Source organism: Trichoderma ghanense, assembly GCF_004382785.1.
Source record: "Trichoderma ghanense strain CCMA-1212 chromosome Unknown scaffold_13, whole genome shotgun sequence".
NCBI classification, from domain to species: Eukaryota; Fungi; Ascomycota; class Sordariomycetes; order Hypocreales; family Hypocreaceae; genus Trichoderma; species Trichoderma ghanense.
This window is the reverse complement of record NW_027395676.1, coordinates 402,927-425,724: the sequence shown is the minus strand read 5'-3', so window position 1 is coordinate 425,724 and position 22,798 is coordinate 402,927. Positions and strand designations below refer to the sequence as shown.

At 55.5% G+C, this 22,798-nt stretch overlaps 6 protein-coding genes across 6 annotated transcripts; 4 read left to right on the top strand and 2 right to left on the bottom strand.

Moving 5' to 3' along the window:
• Window positions 1-544: 544 nt before the first annotated feature.
• Window positions 545-3,018, top strand: CCMA1212_008789 (putative pre-mRNA-splicing factor ATP-dependent RNA helicase prp43; the record flags this gene model as incomplete). The annotated part of the gene is made up of 3 exons (XM_073705903.1): window positions 545-850; window positions 930-2,799; window positions 2,899-3,018. The coding sequence occupies exons 1-3, from the start codon at window positions 555-557 to the stop codon at window positions 3,016-3,018; spliced, it is 2,286 nt and encodes a 761-aa protein (XP_073555637.1). The 5' UTR covers window positions 545-554.
• Window positions 3,019-8,201: 5,183 nt separating this feature from the next.
• On the top strand, window positions 8,202-8,667 carry CCMA1212_008788 (uncharacterized protein; the record flags this gene model as incomplete). Its single annotated transcript, XM_073705902.1, has 2 exons — window positions 8,202-8,306; window positions 8,413-8,667. The coding sequence occupies 2 exons, from the start codon at window positions 8,202-8,204 to the stop codon at window positions 8,665-8,667; spliced, it is 360 nt and encodes a 119-aa protein (XP_073555638.1).
• A 3,687-nt stretch (window positions 8,668-12,354) lies between these two features.
• CCMA1212_008787 (uncharacterized protein) lies at window positions 12,355-12,537 on the bottom strand (the record flags this gene model as incomplete). The annotated part of the gene is made up of 1 exon (XM_073705901.1): window positions 12,355-12,537. One exon carries the CDS (start codon window positions 12,535-12,537, stop codon window positions 12,355-12,357), a length of 183 nt encoding a protein of 60 aa, XP_073555633.1.
• A 1,126-nt stretch (window positions 12,538-13,663) lies between these two features.
• CCMA1212_008786 (uncharacterized protein) lies at window positions 13,664-16,524 on the top strand (the record flags this gene model as incomplete). The annotated part of the gene is made up of 3 exons (XM_073705900.1): window positions 13,664-13,817; window positions 13,884-14,296; window positions 14,360-16,524. The coding sequence occupies exons 1-3, from the start codon at window positions 13,675-13,677 to the stop codon at window positions 16,522-16,524; spliced, it is 2,721 nt and encodes a 906-aa protein (XP_073555634.1). The 5' UTR covers window positions 13,664-13,674.
• A 2,447-nt stretch (window positions 16,525-18,971) lies between these two features.
• On the top strand, window positions 18,972-20,102 carry CCMA1212_008785 (uncharacterized protein; the record flags this gene model as incomplete). Its single annotated transcript, XM_073705899.1, has 1 exon — window positions 18,972-20,102. The coding sequence occupies one exon, from the start codon at window positions 18,972-18,974 to the stop codon at window positions 20,100-20,102; it is 1,131 nt and encodes a 376-aa protein (XP_073555635.1).
• Window positions 20,103-20,850: 748 nt separating this feature from the next.
• Window positions 20,851-22,722, bottom strand: CCMA1212_008784 (uncharacterized protein; the record flags this gene model as incomplete). The annotated part of the gene is made up of 3 exons (XM_073705898.1): window positions 20,851-21,036; window positions 21,149-22,657; window positions 22,720-22,722. 3 exons carry the CDS (start codon window positions 22,720-22,722, stop codon window positions 20,851-20,853), a joined length of 1,698 nt encoding a protein of 565 aa, XP_073555636.1.
• Window positions 22,723-22,798: the final 76 nt, after the last annotated feature.

Here is a 22,798-nt window from a genome sequence, read left to right as displayed (position 1 = left end):
AATCGGCGGCGAATAGCAAGAAACCTCAAAAATATCGACTTTTCTGTCAAAGTCGTTGAGTGGGCAGAGATGAGCAGCCCCCTCTCACTTGAAGGTCCAAGGCTGAAGCGCTTGATTTCATGCGCATCCTTTTCGTAGTGGAAGCGAACAATACAGTGTCAGTACGGTGCGTGCTTCATCGCCGGTCAATATCGTGCTTGGATCTTGCGGCTGTAAAGTGACTGCCTGAGCCTATGTATCGTTGACTTCTCACCTTGGACTACTGAGCAAGCTGTAGATAGTGAGAATTTATGAGAAACGACTTGACAGCGCAAGCAAATGCTCTTCAATCAATCTCACGATGTTATGCTTGAGGCCTACAAGAGACAGTGCCAAATACCTCCCATACAGTAGCGCTAGCCCCCTTATCGATAACAACATCTCGCCCGTCCCGCCAAAATTTTCTAAGCCAACCGCAGCCTTGAAACTCAACAGCGAAACAGTTTAGCCTTTTGCGACACGGTTTTGCGCGGCCCGAACCAAGCAGAAGACCACAGACATATAGAGCAGCCAGCATGGCCGACAGAGGAGCGAAGCGAGCGAGCGCAGACACGGACGAGCCGTCGAGCAAGAAGACCAAGATGGACGGCAAGGCCAATCCCTACCTCGCCCACATGTACGAGGAGGAGAACGGCTGGGGCGAGCCGTCGCCCAACTCGCCGCTCGCCGGCATGAAGCGTCGAGAGACCACGGCCCAGCAGGCTGCCAGGGCCGAAGACTCCGATTCGAATCCCTTCACCGGCCGTCCGCACTCGCAAAAGTACTTTCAGATCTTGCAGACGCGGCGAGATCTTCCCGTCCACAAGCAGAGGTTCGTGATGGCGCCCTTGAATACGAAATTGAACGTTTGAGATGAGGAATTGCTGACTTGGGCTGCGCTTCAACTGCAGGCAAGAGTTCCTCGACAAGTACCATTCGACCCAGATTCTCGTCTTCGTCGGTGAGACCGGTTCCGGAAAGACGACCCAGATCCCCCAGTACGTCGTGTACGACGAGCTGCCGCACCTCACCGGCAAGCTCATCGCCTGTACGCAGCCCCGTCGAGTCGCCGCCATGTCGGTAGCGCAGCGTGTGGCCGACGAGATGGACGTCAACCTCGGGGAGGAAGTCGGTTACAGCATCCGTTTCGAAGACAAGACGTCGCCCAAGACCATGCTCAAGTACATGACGGACGGCATGCTCCTCCGCGAGGCCATGCACGACCACGAGATGTCGCGCTACAGCTGCATCATTCTCGACGAGGCGCACGAGAGAACACTCGCGACAGACATTCTCATGGCTCTCCTCAAGCAGATTGCGGAGAGGCGTCCGGATCTGAAGATCATCATCATGTCTGCCACGCTCGACGCCCAAAAGTTCCAAAAGTACTTCAACGACGCGCCGCTGCTAGCCGTCCCCGGACGAACGCACCCCGTCGAGATCTTCTACACCCCCGAGCCCGAGCGGGACTACGTCGAGGCCGCCATCCGGACGGTCCTGCAGATCCACGCCTCCGAACCGGAAGGCGACATCCTGCTCTTCCTCACCGGTGAAGATGAAATCGAAGACGCCTGCCGAAAGATCGGCCTCGAGGCCGAGGAGCTGACACGGGAGATGGATGCCGGCCCCCTGGCCATCTACCCTCTCTACGGCACGCTGCCGCCTCACCAGCAGCAGCGCATCTTCGACAAGGCGCCCGGCCCGCTCAGGAAGGGCGGACGGCCCGGCCGAAAATGCATCGTCTCGACCAATATTGCCGAGACCAGTTTGACCATTGACGGCATCGTCTACGTCGTCGACCCCGGCTTCAGCAAGCAAAAGATTTACAACCCCAGAATCCGAGTCGAGTCGCTGCTTGTCTCGCCCATTTCAAAGGCCTCAGCGCAGCAGCGTGCCGGTCGTGCCGGTCGTACGAAGCCTGGCAAGTGCTTCCGACTCTACACCGAGAAGGCCTTCAAGAAGGAGCTCATCGAGCAGACCTATCCCGAGATCCTGCGGTCCAACCTCGCCAACACGGTGCTGGAGCTGAAGAAACTCGGCGTCGAGGACCTCGTCCACTTCGATCTCATGGACCCTCCCGCTCCGGAGACCATGATGCGTGCGCTGGAAGAGCTCAACTACCTTGCCTGCCTCGACGACGACGGCGAGCTGACCACCCTTGGCAGCCTGGCGTCCGAGTTCCCCCTGGATCCCGCCCTGGCCGTCATGCTCATCTCTTCGCCCGAGTTCTACTGCTCCAACGAGATCCTCTCCATCACCTCTCTCCTGTCCGTCCCTCAGATCTTCGTGCGGCCCGCCAGTAGCCGTAAGCGAGCAGACGATATGAAGGCGCTCTTCTCCCATCCCGACGGCGACCACTTGACCCTCCTCAACGCCTACCACGCCTTCAAGGGCCAAGACACCTCGGACCCCAACTCCGTGAAGCAGTGGTGCCACGAGCACTTCCTGTCCTACCGCCACCTCTCCAGCGCCGACAGCGTCCGTGCCCAGCTCAAGCGCATCATGGAGACGCACGGCCTCGAACTCGTCTCGACCCCCTTTGAGGACAAGAACTACTACACAAACATCCGCAGGGCAATGCTGGCCGGCTTCTTCATGCAGGTCGCCATGAAGGAGAGCTCCGGCAAGGTTTACCGCACTGTGAAGGACGAGCAGGCCGTCCTAATCCACCCCTCGACCGTGCTGCGTACCGACTTCGACTGGGTCATGTACAACGAGTTCGTCCTCACGTCCAAGCAGTACATCCGCACATGCACAGGCATCAGGCCCGAGTGGCTATTGGTAAGTTTGATTGCCCTGCATATTGAATGGGGAGAGATATTCCCCACCGTCTTGCGTCTCACCTATGCGTAAACGAGCAAAGCTGACTCCGGGATACAGGAAATCGCTCCCGTGTACTATGACCTGAACACTTTCGAGGACGGAGAGATTAAGCGGTCATTGGCCCGGGCCGCAGAGAAGAAGAGAAGAAAGGAGGCCATGAAGAAGGGTGGCCGGTGAGAGAGGCCTGCACACACACATGACACTGATAGACCTGGCGCAGCTGCTCGCTTAGAAACTCGAGTCTGTCTAGAGGCTGGCTCCCTCATTGTGCGCGGCGTCGTTTGAGACCTGGGCACCTCTTGGCTGTCCTCTCGTCTTGTCCTTTTCTTCTTTTTCCTTTTTTTACCGTTATCCTGTCTCGCTTCCAGCTTGACAAAATTAGAACGATCAAGGCCTCTTTGCGCTCCTTGTTCTCTTTTTTTCTTTTCTTTTTTTCCCTCCTCCTATTCACTGATTGTCGTGGGGTCCGAAAATCTCAAAAGACCCCGCTCTTCGACTCAGACCTGCAGGAGGATGGATGATACTATTGTTATTGAGCAGCAGCCATCAACCAAAGCCTCCGTCACTCACCTTGGAGGGTTGTGAGGGCAAACCGGGATTTCTTGGACAGGGTGCTGCTGAGCGATGAGAAGAAAAGGAACGTTTGTGCTGTAAGGGAGGCATCACACCAGCAGCTAACTTGCTTTTGTTGGAGGGGAGCGGCGTTGGCTTCCAGACCACTTAGGTGTAGACAGACGCCAGGCTTTGCCTTGGTTCCAGCATGAATTAAACAGGAATTTCAGGGCAGCTGCAATATAGATGGAAACCATTTTGCGAGATGGCATAATTTCCCCGTCGCCTCGGCACCCCCCTTTTGCTTGCTCGTACTCCGGACCCCTTCGTAGCTGAAAAGAAAGCATGTCGGCGAAAGGCGTGTTTATCGACGGGCGGTCACGGCAACAAACAAGTCTCTAGACACGCCTTCTCCTCGGCGCCTGTGCTTCAAAGACGGATCTGGTAAACTATTGCGGGCTATTCATGGAATTGGCCGCAGTGTCTGAAGCATGGACAGAATGTGGCGCCCGGGGAAGCATCCGTCGAGGAGGACAGGAAGGACAGCAGCCTCAGCTTGGCGATATGTCCTCCCCAAAGCGTAGATATCATCTGCCCCCGGAGGCCATCACGTACCTGAACCCCCCTTCCACGCTGTAATTATGGTTGGCATGGATCATGCTTTGGCACACGGCGTAGGACCCGGATCCCCGGAGGCTGGTACGAACAAAGTGTCTTGTGTCCATCTCATATCGGGCTTGTGTCCTGTACACCTCCCCTAGCGACGGCAGCATCCGGTGGGCCGCCACGACCTGTTCGTTGCTGGTGGGTTGTCACTTGTGCCCTAGTGATCGCACATGCAGAGCACCAGTGGCTTGTGCTTCCATCCTTTACACCTAGAACCGGGTTTGAGGTCGCTCATAGCACATGTAGGGGCAACCAACCAACTTGGCAGAAAGCTTACACAACAGCTAATGCAGCCGTGCAGCTATTTTCAGTAGGGAAGTAGGAGATAAGATGAGCTGGTCTGGCTTTGTGGATAGGATTGGCCCCCTCTCCTGCACGCTGTACGCTGCCCACCGCTGCCCACAGGAGAATATTGGCCCGGGGAATATCAGTCTCTCAATCCGAGGCCAAGGGCAGGGCCAGTCTGCGGATACCTATAGCGTTAGCACGCATATGCATGTCTTGTGTAGGAGGCGTGGTTGTAAGTGCCAGAGAGTAATCCGTAGTATGCCCCAAGTAATCTTCAGCTGATGAGGACAAGGTGCGGCTGTCAAGAGCTAGAGAGGGCGTGTCCGCGGCAAGCTATTGGCGTGGCCGTCACGAGACAAGAACAAGGACAGATCCTTGCGGGAGATCTGGAGCTGACGCTACAGGATACACACATGCCCTCCACAGGCGTCTGTTCTCGAACGGCCAACTTGTGAAGACGCGGCAGCGATTCAGCAGGCGAGAGTAAGGCTGCTCCTCAGCCTGAGATGCATAATCAGAGCATCGGCACTTGAGAGTCTCCCAACGTAGGAACATCGAGATTAAGCCAGTAGCCGTGGAACATCATCCACGCTAGTATCGTGACCCTGATTCCAAGAAAGTTCGAGTCTCTACTACTGGACTGCCCTCCGACAGTTCTGACTTCAGAACGCTCTCTGATACAGGCGATACATGCGGTACATGCAGTTTGTGCCCTCGGCATAACCACTTGGCCTCCTACCAGGTGCAGACGCCACACCAGCAAAGCGAGATTATTCGCGCCTCTAAGAGGGCGTCTGATTCTCTTGCATGCGGCTGAAACGCCGTCGGCGCCGAGGTGTCAGAAGACATGCATTGAAGTTGTCTCCTCGGGCTCTGAATACACAGGCAGGCTGGGCGTGCAATGCGTCGACGCACCTCGGGCTCACTGGTGAAACCGAAGGCAGTCAATTAACCGAGTTCGCGAGAGCAATGTGCCGACCAAACATGGCGTCGGACAGGTAGCATTTAGGGCCTGTCTTCGCTGGTGAATGGCTGCTGGTTATCATGAGCTCCGGAAGTGAAGTCCTGTCAAGCCATGTCCTTTGCTTGAAACGTCGACAGGCTAGAATTCGGCAATGGAATTCCGGAGCTGTTCTGCTCCGCGTTGACGCCATGGATAGGTATTGAACAAGTATGTCGAACATTATGCAATAGTCCGGTTCCCCGCTGGCTTCGAGGTGACAGCCGTGCCAAATTTATGACAGTTGGATTGAGCCATGTGCGACAAACTCGGATGACGCAGGACCATGCCTCTTTCTCCACTGCACTCAATCCATGCCCTAGAGAGTCCATCATGGCACCACGAACTCCCTGTCACTGGTGTTCAGAAGCGACGGCCTGTCAAATTGCAACGATGTCATTGACCGGCTGGGATCCCAGATTTGGTAGCACAGACATGCCGGGTCGATAGCCGTAATTCCACGACGGGGCGAACCGAGCCAAAGTCGAGCCAGGGGGGCAAGGGAGGAGGCAAGCAGAGCCAAGTCAAAACCGCGCCGTGCCTTGGACAAGCATATCAAGGGGCATGCTCATCATAATCCATGACGTCCCTGCCTGCAGGTTCCTGATAGAGCCGCGGCCATCGGCCGCGGGGGGTTTTGCCGTGTTGAAACCCTTCCTTCTTCTTGTCCATGTTGCATTCCAGGCCTTCCGGGAGCATCTGCGTGGCTCTACTCCGACTCAACCCACTGGCTTCGGCAATGATCAGAATGCGATTTGATATTTGCGCGATTGCGTAGACCCAGCGCCGCAACGTTTGTTGGTAATAGAAAAGCAGACGAACAACTGTAAACAGCAGCTGAGAACACTTACCAACCACTCTTCCCTCTGGGAACATGGAGACTGCCTAGGTACGATTTGGGGTTTGCCACAGCCAATCAGCGACTGCATTACATGCCATAGGTACGATGTGTACTTGACCAGAAGAACAAGAGTTTGCGAGCGTCGCCTGCGTAATACACCACAAAGACAACAACGCCTTGGAAAGCAGCAAGTTTCAAATGCTCCCGCGTCCTCGTGGAATTGCGCCTGCGGCTTGAGCTCTGCTGCCCGTGACAAGTTTCTGGCATGGGATTCACACCCCCCCGGGAAATGTCGTTTAGTTGCCCTTTTCGAGAAGAGCAAGGATTGCGGCCACTGGGCGGCAGGGACCTTGGCCTCTGATGGTGGGTTTTGTATCTCAGAGACAACATCATCCATCCCGGAGGCAGTGAGGCCGATGAATGGCTGTCAGCCACGCAAGAAATGTTGAAAGCCACAATTCCTCGGAAAGAACAGTTTCCGGGCGCCTTGCAGTGTATTGAGGTAAAGGGAGACATGAATTGAACGTCATGCATGCAGAAAGAACCCAGAGGGGGGATCGCTCTGCCACTCACTCATGTGGCAAGTCCAATGAGCAGCTTGAAGACTTGGTAGCCGTCCTCTCTTCTTCTCCGGTCTCATACAGGGACATGATGCCGCGGTTCATGCTCGGGCCGTTTGTGTTGGGTATACACAGATAGTGCGACGTTCGACGGTTGCTGATCTTCAGCCAAAAGCCCAATATATACGCCGCCGCCCACGATTCGGCCGATAAAACGAGCCTAAACCCTCAAGTACTAGTCGCCGAAGCACACGGGCCGGGCAGTCCCGTTCCCCATATGGTTATCCCTTTCTAATTCATCGTTTTGTTTTAGCCAAGTGCTCGGCCTGTTAGTCTCTGCTTCGTCTTGGACCTCGAGCTCACCTCTGTCTCCGGAGTGGGCCGCCTTGGGATCTCTCGACAAGCGGCGTATAGTTGAACGATATATTCAGACTACTCTGACCATTTAGGACGTAAGGGGTGTGTTAGAAAGTTCATTAGCAAAGCATGTAAGGAGTCCGCAGCCGAATAGCAAAGTGTGTGTGCTAGATGCGCATGGCTGCTTCTAGCTGCTTTTCTGACAGCGAGTGACCCGGATGAGCTGTCGAGCCTTGACGGCGCTCTAATGATAATCAAGCAATGCACAATGTTGGTGCCGGAAGTAGTTCCGCGCATGCCATCCTTTGTTGCGAATGTCGAGAAGTGTTTCACCTTTGCCTCTGTCAGTATACTGCAGCGTTTCCCTCATGTTTCGCGTAGCGTACCTGATCATCGGGTCCCAAGCCATTCTTCGTGAGCACTTACAGCAATGAGAGGCAGGGCAAGGGGGCGTTAATACAAGTATGCACCCAGTAGGGCACAATATCTTGTTGCGTCTTGAGCGTCAAACCGGTTGTGCTAGAGAGTTGACAATCTCTGCTCTGCAGGAGATGTACAAGCAAGTATGTATGCAGCAAGGATTTGCTAGTGCGCTTCCACTTACATCCAAGGGGAGGTTGCTATCTAGACACCCCTGACCATGAGTGAGCATCCCCAGCCGCCACACCTTGTCCAGGTATGGAGGAGGGTCTTCTCGGGTAATGCTAATGCACATTCAGCGTTGGTCAAACCACCCCCCCAGAGTCCACGAATGTATCTCTGAAGACACGGGGAAGCGGATAGTCCAGGGTGAAAATGTTTTCGCAATGATGTACTCCGTAGATATGTACGCATCTTATACGGTGTCCGGGATAGCAGGCCGCTTGAGGCTCAGGTTTGAGAGACGGGCCATCCAAATATCGATATATAAGGCCCTCAAAAAATCTGTTCTTCGCCTTTATAAAAGTCAGCACTTTCAGCATTCTCCTCAAGCAGTCCAAGATACCATACCTCATATTCTCTGCAACCTCAACAAGCTTTCTTTGCTGCCAATTTGCCTTGGCCTGTCTTTGCCATTCTCTCTCCAACGTATACTTGCTCTTATCTCAATATGAATATGAGTGGCAGCGGAGGCTTCTACAAGTATCGTTGCAAGAACTTCTACTCGCACAACTGTCCCAACTGGGTCTGGGTGAACAACTCGCCATGTGCAACCTGCATTGTAAGTCACATCCATAGATGAATCGTCCATGCCAACGGTGTGTGTATGCTCCGGTTGAGCAGGCGCAGAGTAAGGAGCCGCGTGTGACTAACGTGAGAAAAACCAGGCTGAAGGCCGAGATGCCGAAGAACAGTTGATGTCATCCACCATGGTGTCTCATGGGATTGTCGCACTTCGTACCCGAGACGACATCCTACATCATGCTATCACGGAACCGATGGCGCCGAATGACTCCGGAGAGAGCTGGATCTCCGACGATAAGGGCAATGGCTTTGCCGGGGATGATCAATCGCCACAGGAAATGCCAATGACCAGCCTCATATTGCCGTGTTCGTATCGAACTATTGCTGGCTGGCAATAGGCAACCAAGTCGATCGATTTTGGTAAGAGAGGACTCCATGGCATCCTGGCCCGCTTTTCTTTGATTCGAAGGGCTGACGATGGAGTAGGGGTCATTTAAACCAGATTTCGGCAGCACAAACTGTTTGACGCTGCAACTGCGTAGGTAGGAAGCGCAGAAATAGTCCATCCTAGCTTCAAAGGCGTAGCATTTGCCCTAACTTGTCGATGGAATGGGAAGTGGCTGCTCTCCCACACTGGTTGGAAGGACACGGTTAAGGAAACGGGCTAGGACAGGTTCAATGGCTGAAGCGAAGGGGGAAAAAAAATTGGCGTTGGTTCAAAAAAGAAGGAGAACCGGATTTGATCAAGGAAAGAAAATTTGCACTACCCTGTTGCAGCAGTCCTTGGCTGCACGGGATGGCCTGACGCAGGTGGACTACCTGACATCTGAGCAGGTCGGCAAACAAGGGATTGGAAAATGGCAAGGGAGTTGGGACTTTTTGCTGTCGGAGGGATTTGTGTACCGTTGGGAAACGCCGGAAAATCTTCAACCTCGGGGTGGAAAAGGACGTTTTGTCTTGTCTTTCTTTTCTTTCTCTTTCTCTCTGCCTCTCTCTTTTTGGGGAGCGGGATGGTGAGGCTCTGCCTTGGTCTCCCGTTTATTGCAACCCCGGCCTGTCGTTACAGGGCCTTAGGCCAGTCGTGGCAAAAATCGCATAGCATATCATGCAGTAAGAATTTTGGCGTCTCTTCATCCAAACGGCCGGTCAAGAGCCAAGAGTTGCTCGTGTCCGAAGGCGTGGCTCGGTGAGGTCGCTCGTGAGGCTGTAGGCGATGCGAGACTCAAACGGCATCGGCCCTTCATGCTGGCAAGCCCATGCTTTCCGCCGTCCTGAATGTCGGCCACGCGGATCTCAAGACTGGTGCGAGGCAACTGTGCGGTCCGTTTGCCGTTCCGTTAGTTGCCTCGAGACGTGCTGTGGTAGCGAGTCGGATCCGTTGCCGTTGACTGCTTATTCTTCGGGTTTAGCAGCAAGTGGCACATGGCCGCAGGAGTTTGGTGAGGGTCAAGCTTTTGTCGTTTGTGAGCTGAGAGGTGGAAGAAACACGGACACTCCCTTGGCCTCTACACCTGGTGGGGCGATGGACTTCTGTGCTTTCGTCTTGGCCAGATGCAAGTCATGCCTGCCGTTTTCAGGGCAGCCCACTTGCCTTGCAATTGCCTCCCACTTGCCTTGACTTCCACTCGGCCGAGGCAGGGTTGCATGGGAAGGTACGACCTTGGTCTTGGGTGGCAAGATGGTAAGGTGGTCAGGTACGGATACTCCGTGCCTGCCAGACCGCTGCGTGTACATACTACTCCGTCCAGAGTATCTCGTGCAGAGGATTCCCCATATATGGGTCAATCCAGATGGTGAGCTCGCCGACGGCGTCACCCACGCTCTAGCATCGAGTACTGGCATCTTGCCATGCAGGTACTTCTGGTGCTGGACGTGGATACCTTACGATTGTCCAGGAGAAGCCGGGGTGCACCCATGATGACCAGGCAGGTACGAAGCAAGATGGCGCTAGCTGCACTTGACGTCTCATATCACATTGCTCTGAATGCCTTCTCTCCCCCCCTCGAGCGAAGATTGTCTGTACGTCCTTGCTGCTGTTCATACCAGGGGATCGACATGTCCGACGGACACCAGTGATGATGCTAATGCAAGATTCATATGTACATAGCATTTTAGGCTTTTGCAAGGCTCATTCTCATTCCTGCTAATATACGACTCCTACAGAAAAAAAGATAGGGCTTCGCAACATGGTTATTACCTGCTCGGGGTAGAAATCCACGCTTCACTTGCGAGTACGAAGCACCCGGTAGCCCACCGCGAAGACAACTTGGAGTTGCTCCGTCTACGACGAGAATTCAGCAGCGCGGAGTTCATACTGGGAGCCCTTCACCCGGCCCGGCCGGTGGCACAAATAGGCGGGAGGGGAATCCCACCACGCACGACAGGGCCCCGAACCGCTCTCGGTGGCCAGTATGCCAGCCCAACTCTCCGGTTGAACCACTTAGACGAGCGGCATGCCGACTTTTGATTGCCCGCCCAGGGAACTCCTCCGAGCAACCAGGCCCGGGATGGCTGTTTCAAATTTGTGTTGCGACATCGACCAGGGTTGAATCCCCACTTGCCCACCTCCCTGCATCGCCATGCGCCCCGGCTTCGAAGTGGCGAATGCTTCTCTTCTCTTTTCCCTTCCTCTTTCACTTTATCAAGTGAACCCTACTCGTTGTGGATCTGATCAACACGGCCGGAGCCGTTGGGGTAGTGCCACTTCGGGAGTCCTCAGTCGAAGCTTCGTAGATGGCTCGTCAGCTTCCTATTTGGAGAATGCTCGGCGGATCAGTATCAGAAGTCTTCTCCAGCCGCTTCCCCGTTTCCCTAAGCGTCATTGATTTGCTTGCTCTGCCAAGGTAACGGGCCGCAGTGCTACCGTTGCTCAAGACAGAAGGCTTCATGAAACTTTTCCCCCTGTATGGCATCTTACCCCTGTGTATGACATCGTCAACTTGCCGCGTTGGATCTGTCAGGGACTGGCGTCATCAGAGGGGAAAATGTCACTGACTTTAGCCGGGATGCCACCCACACGTAGTTGATATGTATGGACAGGCATTATGGACAGAGAAGTTCAAATTCCCCGGCTGGAGGTCCCATCTATGAAAAGTTCTACGGGAGGACCGTGTAGGGATGCTTCGACTTGGCTAGTCGCCATCACCGCTTATTGGCTGCAACAAGGAGCGAGGGCCAATCTCTACTGTAGGCTTGGATTGGACGTGGTTGGAGTACACATATTCATCAACATCAGACTAGGCTTTCATGATTGGCCAGCGCTTCTTTCTCCGAGGCTCACAAAGTTGCTGTCAGTGGATCAATGCACATACCACCTCGATGATGAGCTTGACCTGCAGAGCATGTTAGCGACGAGCCTTCTAGTCACAGAAAGGGAGGTTACTTATCCCCTCGCCGCTGGGGGGTTGTCCTCCAGCCATTTCTGGGAGAAGGACAACCAGGACTGCCCTCCAAATCTATGGCTTGTCCTTATGGTCCAATAGCCGTATCAAGTACGACAAGTCAAAGAATGAGCCAAGGGATGACAGCCCGCGGATTCGACTCAGAGTCTAACCTGGACAGGGAACCGGACAAGTACTGAACTTTGACTCCAACTCGAGATGGGTCCCGGTTCCGCGCCAACTCGGCATCAAGTCGTTCCTGCGGTGTCCCGAACGAGCCGATGACCGGAATCAACCCTATAGAAGACCTGCCGCTTTCTTCGAGGTCATCATGTCCAAGGTCCGAGCAGCGTATCGCAGCCCAGATGTTCTAGATGTGGCCCAAGAAGCCCCCTTCTGTTTGTTTCGCACTGCCAACTAGGACTTGTTTTTGTTTCCTCTCCGGAACTCGTGAGGTTAGGAGGGCCTTTACACGCGCACAAAACACATCCGTAAAAAACGCGTTATCATCTCGGTAGTCTCTCAACGAGATCCACCAAGGCAGTCGCTGGAGAGTCCAGCCGGGAACTGGCGTCCTTGCAAGATCGAGGGACAGAGCCAACGACCGAAGGTTAATGCGCGTGGCCAGACTAGATGCGGGTGCATCACACACCGAAAGCTGGTGCTGTGGTGTGGTCCAAGGAGCAAAGGGCTGACGAGCGGAGGTCAAGACGTTGGTAGTCGTGTTGGCACGCAACCTGTATGAACAGGGGGGCATATAGGAAGCATCCGAGAGCATTGCAGAGTGGCGTTGTGGTCCGTCAGAAACCATTGCGTTTCTGTGTGTTCCCAGATGGCCCTCGCGACGCTGCTGAGAGGCAGGCTTCCGGCAAGGTGCCATACGGACATGATGAAACGCGATTTCTGACTGTTTGAAGCCCTTTCTGTGCTCAAGCTTCATGCCGCGGACCTTGCATCATGGCGACGAAGCTATCGACGCAGATCCCAACAGACGGCGTCCCTTTCTCCGCCCATCAATGCCAACAGCATCTCAAGAACAGCCTATTCTCGGCCAGAGTGCCGGTTCCAGCGGAGAGAGCTGACGAGCGTCCTCGGACCAGAGGCTCTTACAATAACTCATGGCAATCTCCTCTTGCGCACCATTTGGTGACTGGATATCCTCTCTCCTAGTCCATCAACACTCGGCTTCCTCTCAACTACGGTACCCGCCTTTCAGCCTTTCAGCAGGAATAGCAGGACCAGCAGCCGTCGAGTAGCACGATTGGTTGATTTAGAAAGGAGCTTGGACGACTCAGCGCAAAACTTAACCAGATGTATGCTTAGGGTTAAGTTCCGAGACTCGTTCCCCCTGCTAGACTTGGCCGTCTGGGTGCCAGACGAAGACTGGTCGCAATAGATCCAGCTGCAGCATTCAACGAGGCCCTGGAGCAGGTTCGGAAGCGGCATATTGCGGCCGACCAAGCCTTGGAAGAGGGGTCTGCGATAGACATTCCTTGCGGAAAACGAGAGTCGGGAAACCGTAGGGGAGGCGACGTGCAGATGAGCGTTGCTTTCGAGGGCAACGAAGGAGGCTTGACCTTGAGCTACATGAAGAGATCCGGGGGGCAATACGTACCATAAGGACGCAATCTCGGATCACGGCGACCTCTCGGGCAGCAAGTCGAGGCATTGGCGTATCGGAAGCGGCTCTGGCGGTTGTTGGTGAGTGAGTAGTAGGTAAGTAAACACAGGGAAACGCGTGGGGAAGCTATATCGAGGGGAGCTTGCGCACGGACCATTGATCGCGGACGCGCCAGCACGTGCTTCGTCCAGAGCTGCTGAGCCACCATTCACCAGCCACATCGTCTTGACAACTGAAGCTGTCAGTGTTGGCTTGACATCATAACATCCTGGTAGAGTCCATGCATTTCCATGTGATACCTCCAATGTAAAGGGCAACCTTGCAACAAAGCGATTATTTGAAACTTGACTTTTACAGCAAGTCACTGCAAAAGTCCACTGGCTACACTCACAGCGTCTTCTACGATGGCAGACTCTGCGAAGTCCCAACAATCCCAACCAAAGATCACACAGGAGATTGTAGATGCCGCAAAAAAGGCATTTGATCCATCTGCTTCGCCAGAGCGCCGACGGGATGGCTTAAAAGAATACAATGAGCTGGTTGAGAGGTAGGTGAGAGTGTCTTCAAACAGAGACCGCTGCATTTGCAAAATCCACCTGACACACACATCTAGCACGCAAACATGGATATTGATACACGCTCTCAACGCCCTGATCAAGCCAAATGTGCTTCCGACATGGCTAAGAGAACCCTTGATGAGGACCCTAACCCAGCTGCCACTGCGGCCCGACGGAGTTCGAGCCACGATGGAATTCGTGTTTGCGGTGCATCCGAGCAATGCCGGGAAGCCCGCCGAGGACGCCGCCGGCGGAAAGCAAGGGGCTGCTATCACGCATGAGGCGGTCGCCGTTGCAACGAAGCTGCTTTCATCTGTACCGGCTACGATGGATGCTCAGCAGTGGTTTGAGGGGATAGCGGGCCAGCTGTTTGCTCTATTTGATGGCGAAGCTGGGCCGGATGTTGCGAAGACGGCTGCGCAGATTGTGGGGTTTGGGATATTGGGTAGGAAGCAGTTTGGAGCACCAGGTCAGAGCGATTTCCTTCTGCATCCCAAGTCAGTACGCCTCGTATACTGATGAAAAGCCACAGGGGCGCCTGGTTGGAATGCCTTCGTACAGCCTCTGATAGAAGCCATCAACCCGTCGCTGAAATCCCCAGAAAAGGATCCCCCCCTCGATTCAGATGTCGAGGAAATCGTTGACCTGGGGCGGGAAAGAGTTCTCACTAGTGCTCCTGACCTCGAGAGGGCGCTGAAACGGCTGGAGCTGCTCATCATGTCAAACCCTTCGCCAGGTCTTTGCAAACGAGTCTTGAAGCCTGTTCGCTTGCAACTCTGGACGCTCGCTTCTTGGATCAGCCCTTCTCAGGACACAGACCGTCGGTTCTGCAGGCCTGCGCGGATTCTTGTGCAGACACACCTCCGACTGTTCGGCGACGTCGATAACATTGTCCCATTCATCTGGAATATCCAGTGCAAAGGATCACTCAATGAAGGAGAAGGTCCGAAATGGAGATATCGCCTTTCGTCCGATGGCGGGATAGAATGCACCCAGCGTCCCTTTGCCGAACGGGATCAGGAAATCGACCTAGACTGGGGGGAAATCGAGCACAAATCGACCACCCTGGTTGAGTTTATAAGTTCCGTGTGTGCGACGGAGGAGGTCTCTTCGGTCTTCTTATACCTGCTCCGAAGATGGATACAGTCAGCCGGCAAACAAAGTGGTGGCTCGATCATACAGGTCGTCGTCACTCAGGATGAAGAAGCAGACTCCACCGTCCATGACCTGGTCGACGTGACTTTGCTACAAAAGTTCATGGACAAGGCTCCCGAGAAACTAATCAGCCACTTCGATCAACTGTTGGAGCTCATATCTCATGTCCTGCGAGCCGACAGTCAGGCGCCCCTCGGGGACGACATCATTGCAGTTGTACTCAGTTTACTCAACCTAGTAATCACGGCGCCGACCTTTCAAAAATCAGACATTAACCCAGCTGAGTTGGAGGTTGTGGAGGAGGCGCTGGCGAGAATCGGCCGCGAGGATCGAGGCGAGGCATCTACCACCGCGAACAACCTGTCGATGCTGCTTAAGTACAGGGACGACGTGGAAAAGCCGGACGACAAGACAGCTGCTCCTACTGCGCGCCAGATTGAAGATCGCAAGACTTACAATCTGGCGATGAACTACATTACTGGAGATGGCAACCCGCCACCGGTGGTCTCCGAGGGCCTTAACCTGCTGTCCAACCTGATTGTGGCGGAAAGCCCAATATTAGACATTGCAGCCGTCACGGTGCTAATGTCCAATCTCTTGAAAGAAAACGAAGACTTTATCAATCTGCGAGTCATCAAGATATTCACGTTATTGGCGAACAAGCACCCCAAGGCGACCATGCAGGAACTTCTCGACAATTACTTGGATGCACAGGAACGGTTGAACACAGACACGCGTCTCAGATTCGGCGAGGCAATCCTCCAGGTCATCGAGAGATTAGGGGAGACGTTTACGGGAGAGGTCGCTCAGAACACGGGCGAGACCATGCTGTCGATTGCAAGCAGAAGGGGCTACAGACCAAAGACCATGGCCAAGCAGGTGCGAGAGGAACGGCTGAATGAGCTGAAGAGGAAGAAAGCAGAGGCAAACGGCGAAGTTGACGAAGACGTTGACATGGAAGACGAGGAGGAAACTCCAGAGCAAGCGGCCAACAAGGAGATACTAGCGCAGATTGTTCAGGGGTGGGAAAGCAAAAGGGGCAGTGAGGACGTCCGGATGCGGACTTCGGCTCTATCCATCTTTGGAAATGCCATTGAGACGAACATTATCGGCATGGGGCCGACTTTGGTCTCGGCCGGCGTCGACCTCAGCATCAACATCCTCGCCATGGAGCCGGAGCTGGAGAAGGGCATACTCCGGCGAGCAGCCATCATCGTCATTCTCAGCTTCGTGAGAGCCTTGGACAAGGCCAAGGAGTCTGGACAGAAGCTGGGGTTCGGGCTCACGGACCAGAGCCGTGAAGATATACAGAGGACCCTCGAGTACATTGCGGCAACCGACAACGACGGCCTGGTGCAGCAGCACGCACGCGACGTGGTGGAAAGCCTCGAGAATTGGGGCATGGCCAGTCTGTTGCCTAGCCAGGCGGAAGCGAGCGCCGTGCCTGGTTTGACACGATTAGCGGGATTGCACGTGAATCCGGAGGGCACCCTCGTGGACGCTTCTGGACGGCCACAGCCAAGGATAGAAGAAGTGGAATGATGGACTATGGAGGCTTGAAAGTTGTTCGCATCTCCTGTCCTTGTCCGGGTCCCCGCCAGCCTGATTAAATGAGGCATAATGAAACGGAGTTGTCCGTAAAAATGGACGCTTGGAAGAGCCGATAATATGCCCCAAGACTGCAGACGTGTAGGCAGACACACGAGGCGCTTGCCTGTGAAGAACAACACACCGCTAAGACGCAATTTCAAGTGCAAACGGGCTGCCAAGCCGGCCAGCCGAAGAGGGCTCACCGGGTATCACAAGTACTAAATTCCTGTTCCCGAGAGAGGTGGAATCGGTGGTAGAGTCACCGTGATACCGTGATTCGTACTCTTGCCGTCGTGGCTGACCCGAAGCCACGGTCCGTGACGTACAAACCAGGCACATCAAATCGTCACTATTTCCTACCAGTCACATGTCGGCAAGGAACAAATGTAAGCGAAAGACTCGAAGCAAAAGTCGAGCGCGGCCAGATGCGAATACGTGTGAGCTCGTACGAGCAGATGCTGCGCACTCCGTCGGAACCTACCTCACCTGCAGGTCTACGACGAAGCGAAGCAAGGGAACTTGCTACTGGTTGTGTGACGCAGGGGCCGCTTGCGTTTATCTCAAACGGGGTTCTGGAGAATAAGGTTGGCTGGCCCGTGCCTCGAGGAAACGTGAGCGAGCGGTCGCAGGAACACTATTTGCAGCAATAACAAATACGGGGTGATACAGGGCCGGGTTTGGAGCTTGGCGAGGTTGACTGATACCGCGCCAGAGACTCAGCCCGGGTCAATAGCACTCTTGACTATCCGCTTTGGCTGTAATCGGCGTGGCGGCATAACGAGTCGAGCGTTTACTGACCCTCGAGGCGCGAGTCAAAACAAGTTGCCAGCAGCTGGCCGTTTCACGAAGAGGCACAGGAGCCAGGGGCGCCGAGGGGGGTTTGTCTGCCGGGGGGGGGGGGCCTGCTGCCCATTTTCCCCAATCCGAGGAGGGCGGACGTTATCCTGGGAATGTGACGGTGGACGTGGCCCACGACAGCGGGCAAGGCCAAGCTCGATGGCGTCTTTGAGCGAATTAGTGAGATGTCATTGCGCACGAGATGCTGCGCGTCGAGGCGTTGGGTTGTGGGATGGCAATCAAACGAAAAATCGGACGAGGTGCTGCGTATGTGCCTGCGTGGCAACTCGCACTAACAAGCAGGCGGATACACCGAATCAAGCGCTGGAAATGAACCGAGAGCCAAGGCATTGAGTGACCGCATGCTGCACGTTGGGCGGTGCAAAATTAAGGGCCCTGTTGGTGTTTTGGTCGCCGCCCCGAAAAGAGGTCGAGCCAATGGGAGGCGGCGGGCGAAATTGATTCGGTCGAGGGTTCGGCGACGGACTTTGTCCTCATTTGGAGGGTCTGGCCAGGAAAAGGCTGAGGGGATCCGTTTTGTGCGATTGCATGCTGCCGGGGTTCGCAATGCAGAAGCGGCCAGAAGAAGACGATAGTGCTTGAGGGGAGTTGAGGGCACCAAAGCCTGATTATCGTGTGATGATGCTCTGTGCCTGCCAGCTGAGCGTCTAGATGCAGATTACCTACTCACCGCCCACTCTCTGATTAGGTACTCAGGCAGCACAAGGCAGAAAAAATGAGCATCAAAATACTCCAGACAAGGTCGACGTGATTCCCATCAGCCGTCCTTCCGTCTTCCCACATCCTTCGGGTCAGCCCAGCGCCACCGCGAACCCAACTCGCCGAGGCAAATGCGCCGACAGCGCGAATGATTGGCTGCGGGCGTGTCTCAGACGCTGATGCGGCTCCGGCCTGGCGCTGCGTACCTGCATCGACCCCTGGACTAGCAGGTATTAGCAGGTCCTTGGGCAGCTCTAGCGCCGCCAGACGGTGACATCGAGAACGGCTTCGACTCCGTCAGGGGAGGGGGGGAGCCTTGCAGGCATGGATCATGGGAGGACGACAGTCAGCAATCAATTGACGCATGCCAGAGGGCGGACAAGAGGCCGGCCGAGAGAGAGTGAGAGTGGAAGGATGGGAGAAGTGGGAGGGCGTGGGGACCGGCATTGTGATGAGGGGGGCGTGATGGTGTTTGGTTTGGTTTGCCAGGCGATGGGATGGTGTTTGCCCAGACGACAAAAAGGGTCCGTATCCAGCTCTTCCAACTCGGCCTCCTCTTCTCTTCTTCTTTTCTTCTTTTCTTTCCTCGTCAAGAAGTGTTCGTTTGTGCTCTGTCCCTGTTTGCTCCAGCTCGTCGCTTTGACAGCTACTTCCACTCTTTATACAGCTCTCTCGGAAACAAGCCAGTCTTGTTCCCTCCCATCGGCTTGACGTCGATCGTCCACTCTCTCCGGCATTGCTTATAGAAGCGTGAGCAAACTGTGTCTGCCACGTTGAAACGGAATCGATTTTCGCCCTCGTCAGCATATCAGATACCAAACATCACACAACCAGCCATCAACATGAAGTCTGCTGCCGTTGCTGCTTTCGGCCTCTTCGCCGGCCTGGCCTCTGCCACCCAGCCCATCCGCCATCTGCACTTCCCCAGGGCCAACACCACCACCGTTGCTGTTGACGATGCTGCTCCCACCACTCTGACCGTCATCGCCACCTCGGTCCACACCGTCATCAGCTGTGCTCCCACCGTCACCAACTGCCCGGCTCGCCTCAACTCGACCGGCGTGGGCAGCCTGCCCGACTCGGCCGTCACCCCCGTCATCGTCACGGACACCATTGTGCTGGCCACCACCGTCTGCCCCGTGGCCGAGGCCTCGAGCATCTCATCCTCTCTCCAGGCTGCTCACTCGTCGGGCGTCATCACCGGCTCTACCATCAAGGGCACGCTGCCTCCCGCTGTCACTCCCCCTCCCAACGCCGGCGTCACCGTCTCCGATGTTGTCACCGAGAAGACCCTGACCTACACCATTGGCAAGGGAGCCGATACCTCCGTCGTCACCACCACCATCAAGGCCACCACCCAGCAGACCATTACCCTCACCAGCATCGTCGGCAACGGTGGCAACGCTCAGCCCACCACCACCACCACTGCTACCAGCACTGGCACCACCACCGTCACTGTCGTCCCCGAGGAGACTGGCTCTGGCAGCTCCGGCTCCAACACCGGTGGCGACGTTCCTCCCGCCAACGGTGATGGCTCTTGCGCCAACGCCGCTACCGTCACCGTCACCGTTGCCAAGGAGACTGTCACTGTCCCTGCCTCGACCGTCTATGTCACCATTGCCCCCAGCTCTTGTGACTCTGGCTCCGCTCCCGCCGTTACCGACAAGGGCGTTGAGAATGGCTCTGGCAGCTCTGGCTCTGGCAGCTCTGGCTCTGGCAGCTCTGGCTCTGGCAGCTCTGGCTCTGGCAGCTCTGGCTCTGGCTCCTCTGGCTCTGGCTCCGAGGGCAGTGGCTCCGAGGGAAGCGGCTCTGATGCGGCCACCACCCCGTCTGCCGTCCTCAGCACCCCTTGCCCTACTGACATTACCACCACCGTCCGTGCTACTGTCACTGTCCAGCCTTACCCCGTCAACAACGGCACCGCGCCCAGCGGCGTTGCTCGTCCCTCCGGCTTTGCCCGTCTCCGCCGATAAAGGGTTACTCCTTCACGGGGAAATAGCCTTGTAACGATACTTGTACAAACAAAGGTGGGGGGAAATGGGTTAAAGGGGGGTTTCTGGGCCTGAGGAAGCCCGAACCCAAGAAGGACGCACATGATGGCAACCAGAAATGGTCCAAAAAAAGAGAAACTCTCAAGGGGTTTCTCTACGCTGTTGCATGATAGACGTTTTGTAGTCGGCACACGCCGACAAGACTTTTTGGATTCACGTGGCTTCTACCATCCTGAGCTGTTTTTCTTTCGTTTTGGCTTGAGGCTTGGTTTCTTCTTTGTTCAGGCAGACAGGAATTGCTGCTGTGTGTGAGCGAGTGTGCCTTCTCTTGGGACACTCCTCTTTATCATTCGTTTGTGTATATTTGATAGGGCTGTCGAAAACGACATCTCAGGGCAACCTCTTTTCCGAATTGAACGACTTGTGACGTTTATACTGTCCCTGAACATCATGATGCTTCTGCTAGATGTGACAATCTCAGGGAAAGCTGGACATGTGTGTTGTGGCCCTCTCAATAACTCATAGTAATTCGTTGATTATGCCATCACGTACTGCCCAAGTCCAAACCACAAACCAAGAGACAAAAAGCACTTGTCTTCTACCTCGAAACATACTCCGCTGATTCGATTCCTGTAGTAAAGCAAGACCTTTCAACGCCCAAATCCGTAAACACACACGATCCCTTTCAATAAACATTATCATGGTCCCTTGACTGGAAGCTTTCCTGTTTTCATCCAAGTACCACCCGCTCATACTGCTCTTGGCTCAAATACCTAAACAAGACGTCCTGCAGAGCAGCCCGACCACGCGCCAACTGCGGCACGATTCCGTCTACTTGCTGAAGATTTGTCTTTATGCTCTCCATGTGGTCGCTCAGTTGGAGAGCCAGAGCCTTGAGTTCAGGGTCTTTGAGATTCTGAGACACATGACCGTTAGCTGCTTCATACAACGACGCCTTTCCCTCACTACAGTCTCTGTATGTCTTATAACGCAAACACAAGATGGGGGAAAGCAAAGTGACAACTTACACTGAAAAGCCCACCCAAGACAGATCCCCCAGAGTGACTAAACGAAACATCCCGCTCCGCCATCTTCCTCCTCTGCAAAGAGACAACCTCGGGCGTCGGCGCAAGGACATGCGCCTTCTTCAGCAACCCGCGATACTCCCTGCCCTGCGCCTTTGCGCTGGCCTCCAAGCTCCGCAGCGCCTCGTAGTCCCTCTCCAGCTCCCGCTCCAGCTTCTCCTTTTCCCGCTGCAGCAGCTCGACCGCGTGGAGCGCCGGGTCGAGCTGTCGCTCCAGAGCCTGCTTCGCGTCCAGCACGCTCTCAAAGTCCAGCTCCGTGGCGCGGCCGTCGCTCACGGCGGCGCCGGCGCCGGCTTGTCGTCCGCGAGGAACCCTTGCCGAAGGCATGCTCGCCGGGGGAAAGGGAATGCCTCGCGCAATCTTGCGGGTGATGCGGTGGGTCACGAGGCGCAGCGCGGCGGAAGTGTGGTTGTGGCGCTGCTCGCTGTTGGAGAGGCGCTGGAGGATGGGTCGGTGGGCGAGGGCGAGCATGGACGAGGCGGCTGAGATGGTGGATTCCGGTAAGGGGCTCCATTTCGATTCGATGGTGGACTGCCGGACGCGGTGGACGTGAGGCGAGACGTGAGGGTAGGGCTTCTCGGGGGAGGGGGGGAGGTCGTCGTCGTCGTCGTCGTCTTCGGGGTTCGTGTCTTGCTGAGGTCGGCGCTGCTTCTTCTTTGGCGTCTTCGCATCTGCCGCTGGCTCTGGTTCAGCTTCGGGGGGTCTTTTTGCGCTGGGAGCAGTGGGATCTCTTGTCCCTGCTCCTGTCGAGGCTCTGCCGCTTCCAGGAGGGCGGCCGCGGCGTTTGCCTGATGTTGTTCGAGATGGGCTATCGGCAGTCGTTTTGGCGTCATCATTCTGCTTCTTCTGCATCTCGTTGGGGGCGCTGATATCTCGTAGCGATGGCCGCCCTCGTTTCCGCGGCTGCGCTTGTTGCTTCCCCTTTGTCGAATCGCGCTCCGGGATCGGCTCTTCTTCCTCCCGTCGAGCCTGCAGAGAGGGCCGGCCTCTTTTCCGCTTGACGGGCATCTCCTTGTGCTTCGAGGGCTTGCCCTGCAGCTGATCTTCTTCCGACTCTTGCGCAACGCTACTCCGTTGCGAGCTGCTCGGAGTGCCCTCATCCTCGATCCCTCTACCCTTCAGCGAAGGGCGCCCTCGCCTCCGCTTCTGCTGCGTCGGCGTCGCTTCGTCTAGGCTCATGGCCTCTGGGTCTGCATCTTTCGCTCTGCCTCCTAGGGACGGTCTTCCTCTCCTCTTGGCGGGCTTGGAGCTCTCTGGTGTCGGGCTCGGGTCGGCGTCGGGAGAGGTTGTGGTTTTCCTCGGCCTGCCGCGCTTCTTGGGGCGCATCTGATCGGGCGCATCGGTATGGTATGCCTCTGCCGCATCGTTGCGCTCCTGCGACGCGTCGAGGCCGAGTTTGGACGCGTTGGACGGGCGCCCGCGTTTGCGCTTGGGAATGGAGGGCTCGGGCGCCTGGGGAGGAGCTTGGATTAACGGAGCTGTGACGGAGGGGAGGGAAGACAAGATGTAATTACCATTGTGCGATGACGTTTGCGCAAAATCCTTTGGTATGGTAGGCCGAGGTGAATCAGGTCAGTTTGAAGGACAGGGAAA